This window comes from Haliotis cracherodii, unplaced genomic scaffold (genome assembly GCF_022045235.1).
Source record: "Haliotis cracherodii isolate W230 unplaced genomic scaffold, xgHalCrac1.p SCAF_12, whole genome shotgun sequence".
Classification (NCBI taxonomy): domain Eukaryota; kingdom Metazoa; phylum Mollusca; class Gastropoda; order Lepetellida; family Haliotidae; genus Haliotis; species Haliotis cracherodii.
In genome coordinates this window covers 14,396,453-14,403,072 of record NW_027266267.1, presented here as the reverse complement: position 1 = coordinate 14,403,072, position 6,620 = coordinate 14,396,453, and the positions used below count along the sequence as shown (strand labels likewise).

At 41.6% G+C, this 6,620-nt stretch overlaps 1 protein-coding gene across 1 annotated transcript; it reads left to right on the top strand.

Moving 5' to 3' along the window:
* The first annotated feature begins 1,350 nt into the window (after positions 1–1,350).
* On the top strand, positions 1,351–2,355 carry LOC139457060 (uncharacterized). Its single transcript, XM_071238503.1, has 2 exons — positions 1,351–1,405; positions 1,946–2,355. The coding sequence occupies exons 1-2, from the start codon at positions 1,351–1,353 to the stop codon at positions 2,353–2,355; spliced, it is 465 nt and encodes a 154-aa protein (XP_071094604.1).
* Positions 2,356–6,620: the final 4,265 nt, after the last annotated feature.

Here is a 6,620-nt window from a genome sequence, read left to right as displayed (position 1 = left end):
TGAACACGAACGAGTCGCCTTTATGGGCACATTTTAAGTTAAGGTCGGGGACACGGAACCGCTTTGATCGCGTTTTGGATTGGTCTTGGCATGTGCACAGACAAGGCAATGTGAAGAGTATTCAAGCCAGCAAAGGGACGGGTGGTTGTTGGGGCAGGATCAAATAACACAGGGTTGTGAGAGTTGGCATGGCATTCGTTGGGCTGCTTCCTCCTGTGTAAAGTATGCTGGCTGAATTTTGGCATTGCCTAAAAGTCGGGCCGGGCCAAGACGGTCCAAAGTGTTATTGGCTAATTACTTCATTACCGGCGACCATACCTACATATTATTGATGCAACATACACACATGACATAACTGAATAATTACCAACCAAAAATGTGCACCATAATTAAGTATTTCGGAGTAAATCACTTGAAAACCAGAAAGTGGGGCTGTGTGTAAGCGTCGCTGATCTAGGTAACATGTAAAAGAGCAATCGTTAAACGAAATAAGATTTGAAACGTATCAAATACTTCTAGCTATAGCGATACAAATTTCCATCTGTCGGCATAGCGTTTATATTTATAGGATAGTACTATATCTAAGTAAATACCACTTTATAATGTCACTGTTCATCGTATTTAAAGCAGACACATTGGTTAAAGTAGACCTCTTCTCCCTATACTCTCAACAGTCACACAAGTGTTCGGTCCGACTTGGCCCGGGCTGTCAAATCAACTTTAAACTCACATATGTATCATCAAATGGATTCACATCTATAAACTAGTATAATATCTACCAAAATACCACTTTATAGTGTCTCAGATCGCGGTATTTAAAGAAAACAAGGGGCTAAAAGTGAAGCCCTTTTCCCTCTACATTCTCAACTAGTCTCTATCAGAAGTGTTTGCCTTGTGTTGGGTTCGACTTGGCCTGGGCGGTCAAAATCAACTTTAAACACACAAATTTATCTTCAATTTTGTTTACATCTATAGATCAGTGTTATATCTACCTATATACCACTTTATAATGTCACAGTACATCGTATTTAAAGAAAACTGGTCCGTTAAAGTCAAGCAATTTTACTGTATTTTCTTAAGAAAATCTATGTCAGAAGTGTTTTGGATCCGTACCTGACATTAAAGGATGCAGACACGCTCACTTTACACTTTCACAACTTGACGATGTCTGCCACTTAAAGAAGGTATGAAGATAATTCATCCACATGCACACGCACATGCAACGGTTCTATTCTTGCAAGGCACGGGTTAGAACCCTATCAGATCATAACTGAATATGTAAGTCTCCAGATTGGAATGTGTATTGTTCTCTAGCATAAAATGTATTACCTTTTCAGAACACTGATGTCAATGGCGTCCCTTCTTAGAGCAGCAACGATTTTGCTTGCAGTTAGCCTCATGAAAGGTATTACTATTAAAATCACTGCACTAGTATTAGCAATTAGCTTTTTTTCTGTATATAATCTTACATTTGATGTCACGTACACATAGTATGGTGTAACATACTATTATCAAGGAAAGTTTGCAGCTGAGACGTTGTAATGCCTATTATCACAGAATATATGGAAGTCTTTGAAATGTTTTTCAGCTGTTATTAGGACACGATTGAAAACTGTAGATTAACCAGATAAGCTCTTACTATGATTCTTGATTTGTCTCCACCATACCCGTGCTTGTCAGGGACCTGTCACACATGTACATGGACCTCTATCCTTGAAATACCGGAAATAATAATGATAATAATAGGAATAATAATACTAATCCTTTATATTATAAGTCCATTTATACCTGGCCAGATTCCATTCACCAAGTTCAGGCTCATGGCGCTACATAGTTTTAGCAAATATTGCTTAAAGCAGCATGGAACCTTACTTGCATCCTCTCTCGAGTGAAGTTGGGAAAAGTCCTAGATTAGAATATTCCGTGTTTGCATGTTTATTTCCAGGTGTTGATGGAGCAGTGACAGTGTCCGTTTCAGGAGGTACAGGGATACCCAACCAGCAGGCTCTGACACTGAGATGCAGCTACACTGTGACATCAGGGGATGTTGTTACTTCATTCACTTGGAGGAGGTTGGAGGGCAACTCTGCAGTGAACATAGTCTCAGGTTCAGTGACTCCCCAGACATCCATATTCCTGGACTCCTGGCAGAACAAGGGCGTGTTTGTTGGTGACTACACCTCCTCCCTGGACATCCAGCTGCCTGCCAGTCACGTGACATCCAGCTATGCCGGGACATACAGGTGTGAAGTGAGTGGACTGTCAGGTGCTAAACAAGTGGATTGTACTGCCTCTGTGTTGGGTAAGTATAAGATGGACATTATTATGGATAGAAGGATCAAGGATGACCTGTAGCTATGACTGGATTAGTATGTGTATAGTGAGTGCATGAACTGTCATATACCAGACACATGGATGTCATTGCCTTTGTTGTGGTGTATGTATGCTATTATGCATGTATGTGAGTGCGTGCATGCGTGCGTGTGTGCGTGTGTGCGTGCGTGCTTTCCTGTGTGCGTGCATGTGAGTGTTGACGCCGCATTCAGCAATATTCGAGCTACATGACGTTGGTGTGTAAATGATCGTGTCTGCAACGGACAATCCAGTGACTGACATCATGAACATCGATTCTCGCAGTTGGGATACAATGACAACTCAGTCTTTTCTAAGTCAAATGCATAAATGGACAAATGTCTATTTTTCCATTTAATTCCAAATTTAACTGTCAGCAGTTTCAGGAAGTCCCGCCTTGTAGCAAAGTTGTTTGAATGTGAATACATGAATATTTCCAAGACGAATGAGTGAGTGACTATGGTCTTACGCCGCTTTCAGTACTTTTCAAGCAATATCACGGCTGGGAACAGCATAAATGTGCTTCACACATTTTACCTATGTTCGAAATCGAACCCGGGTCTTCGGCGTGACGTGCGAACGCTTCAACAACTAAGCTACTCCACCGCCCCATCCAAGTCGAGGGTGGCCGCTTCACTTAGTGTAATAAGTTACATTTAGCATATATTTCTACCTCATGGAGAACACATTATGAAAACAATTACACATGGCATAACATTTTGTGTGACTGTGTGTTATGTGTGTCATATCTTTACCAATATGATACCTGCAAGAACAACTGCATAAAAATATGAACTGAAGTTCACTAGTCTCAACTAAGGGTTTATAATATGTATTATTTGAGATAGCGTTAAGAAACTTTTTTGGATGCTGTCATGCATGTCTCATTTAACCTGTCAACAGGTAAAAGCGTGTGTTAATTCCCTAACTACACTATTGAAATAACTAAGTCAGATGGGCAGATTGTGTCTGCCGAGAGGCAGGAATAGCCACGCCATCTTCAGCACTGTAGAGTTGAGATCGCGATCTGGTGATCAAGGTATCGAATCGGAGGGGGCGTTAAATTGTAAGTTTCACCTCGAAAAAAATGAAGTACTTATAAAACTGACTTATTTCTTTATGCAGGAAATATGTTTTACTTATGTTTTGTTTCATGTGTGTTATGTATGTTATGTGTTTTGTTATTTTGTATGTTTCCAAGTATAATTATTTTTTGTGCTCGTCTTATTCCTTTACTTTTCACTATATCAAAACTCTGTAATCTGCTTTTGCTTTTATCGTTTATTTCTAGAGTTGTTTATCTTACAATTTGGTCTGATAATATAATACAATGATTAAATCTACACCGTGTGAGTCGGGTAAAATGGTGCATACATAATCCATAACAGTATATTGGGGATGATTTGACACCAAATACGTTATGTTCCCGTCTCAGTCGACCCGTCTCAGGATAGACTGTTGCACTTACACCATGTTCTATCAGCTGTTCCATCAATATCTGGCCTGCCTTCCACCTACACAGTGATCGAGTCATCCCGTCTCAGTGTAGACTGTAGTACCTACACCATGTCCTTTCAGCTGGCCCATTCATATCTGGCCTGCCTTCCATCTACACAGTGATCGAGTCATCCCGTCTCAGTGTAGACTGTAGTACCTATACCATGTCCTTTCAGCTGTTCCATCAATATCTGGCACTCGTGAAGAGCAACCTCCTCGTGGTGAGTGCTGGGTAACGCTAATAGCTCTTCCCCCGTGTGGAACCGGGGTAGAATATTTCCACAGCACCCCATTGCTGGTCGTAAGAGGCGACCAAAGTGGGCAGCCCGTTTGCCGTGGGTTGCGTCCCTGTGTCGGCGGAGGACGGGAGTCTGGTAGTTGAGGGCACTGGTTCCTGGAACTGTGTTCCTTTGTCCAACACACTACTTCGACCCTTACTTCGCCTAGACGGGTGGTAGAATGGGCCCGGTTCTATCAATCGGCTGGTCATGCCAAGCCCTGTGCATTAATTGTATTTGCACAAATTGTATTTTTGACTTGTCTTTACACTTTAGGTCTTGGCCAAATTTGTTTATAAAACACCATTTGATATTGAACTACGTGTCTTTTTTGAATTGCCTAGAGTCTGATGCCCAGAAGGCGGTGGCTCATGGGCCAATCTGGTGGATTGATTAATTTTTAGTTAATCTACTTGAGTATACCATCTCAGTATCCTTGGTGCTGCCAGCTGGAGACCCACTGGCAGATAGCATTGTCTTTATGATACTCCGTGGTGGGTGGGGAGCTGGGATGGTGAAACCTCTATTATTAACCATGGCTCAACACAAAAAACACAAACGAGCATTGGATGAATGTTTGTCCTCTGATGAGGATAGTCCCTCAAACAGGCCTGATAACTGGAGCAGATTTGTGGTGGTATCTTCTGCTGATGGAGAACCGCTCAAATTAAATCCATTTGCAACTTCAAAAGCAATTTATGGCTTAGTTGGTGACGTGCAAACTGTTAAAAAGATTCGATCTGGCTTTCTTCTGATTGAGTGTAAAACGGCAAAACAATCTGCTGCTCTTCTAAACACAAAACACCTCGTGAATACTGAAGTTTCAGTTTCACCGCACAAGACTCTGAACAGTAGTAAAGGCATCATCAGAGACCGGGACCGTTGGCTCTCAGATATGAGCGAATCAGAAATAGCGGCAGAATTGCAAACTCAAGGTGTGACAACTGTGAAACGTTTTACGTCTAAGAGAAATGGAGTGACTGTGCAAACAAACACCTACTTACTTTCTTTTTCCCAGCCTAAACATCCTAAATGTATCAAAGCAGGATACTGTCACATCGGAGTGGAACAATATATTCCAAATCCACTTCGATGTTACAAATGTCAAAAGTTTGGCCATGGTGCCCAGTCTTGCAGGAATCGCATGACATGTTACAGATGTGGTAAAGAAGCCCATGAGGGTTCTGATTGTATGACACCTCCAAAATGCGTTAACTGCTCTGGAGACCACATATCTTCATCAAAGTCATGTCCAAGCTGGAAGCGTGAATATGAGATAGTCAAAATCAAAGTTCAGAAAAATATTCCATACCATGATGCAAAACTTTTGCTAAATGCCACCACCCCTCAAACAGCAGGTATGTCCTACTCTGCAGTGGTTTCTCGACCTCTTACGAAATCTGTTCAGTCTGTTGCATGTCAAACAGATATTACTTGGATATCAACAGAAAAATATTCCGTATTAGGGTCAAGTACTTCTTCCCAGACAAATGCTGCTCCACCATCAGTGCCTGTGACAACACCATCACTGGCGACTGCAACAACTCCAACATCTTCCCCTGTTGTCAAAAATGCCAGCAAAAAGATAGATTACTCTAAAAATTCAGATCGTGTGCCAAAGGGTCAACGCGACCCCATCCATATTTATAATCGCTTTGAATCCTTGGAGGACATGGATGTCTCTCCTCATCCTAATGGGCGCAACAGAAGTAAGTCGCCTAGAAATGGGAGACGTAGATCTCCGGTTCATCCACCTATAACTTGAACGTCATGAATCCACTTATTCAGTGGAATTGCAGAGGTCTCAGGACCAATTTTAATGAATTACATTTATTAATTCAAGATTTTACGCCATCAGCAATATGTCTCCAGGAGACATATCTCAAAGAGACTGACAACTTTGATTTGCGTCGGTACAGTTCGTATCACTCATTTTCTCCACCAGGTGCTAAAGCTACTGGAGGATCTACTGTTTTGGTGAAGCAGGGAGTGATCCACAGCCCTGTTTCACTTCATACCAATCTTCAGGCTGTTGCAGTGCGCCTGACTTTGCACATTACATTTACCCTGTGTTCTCTATATATTTCTCCTTCCTCTGTGCTTCAGAGATCGGATCTTCAATCCTTATACGATCAACTCCCTAAGCCTTGCATGATTGTGGGTGACTTAAACGGCCATAACCCATTATGGGGAAGTGTTAACGTTAATCAAAAGGGAAGAGTACTTGAAGATTTTATTTCTGATAACAATTTATGCATTTACAATGATGGGTCAAATACTTATTTACATCCCGCTACTGGAACCTATTCTGCTTTAGATCTGTCACTAACAGATTCAAATCTATTAAACGAATTTACGTGGTCGGTCCATGATGACTTATGTGGCAGCGACCATTTTCCCTCAATATTAACAGCGACTAATCCAACTGATGTTCCACCTACATCTAGGTGGAATTTTACCAAGGCAAACTGGCCTTCTTTTCAGGAACTCTGT

What these genes read in the sequence shown, in the direction of transcription:
- LOC139457060 (XM_071238503.1), top strand. Translation starts at nt 1,351, where the DNA reads ATGGCGTCCCTTCTTAGAGCAGCAACGATTTTGCTTGCAGTTAGCCTC. An exon ending in TGCAGTTAGCCTCATGAAAG is followed by an intron (nt 1,406 to 1,945) that starts GTATTACTATTA and finishes GTTTATTTCCAG; the next exon opens with GTGTTGATGGAGCAGTGACA.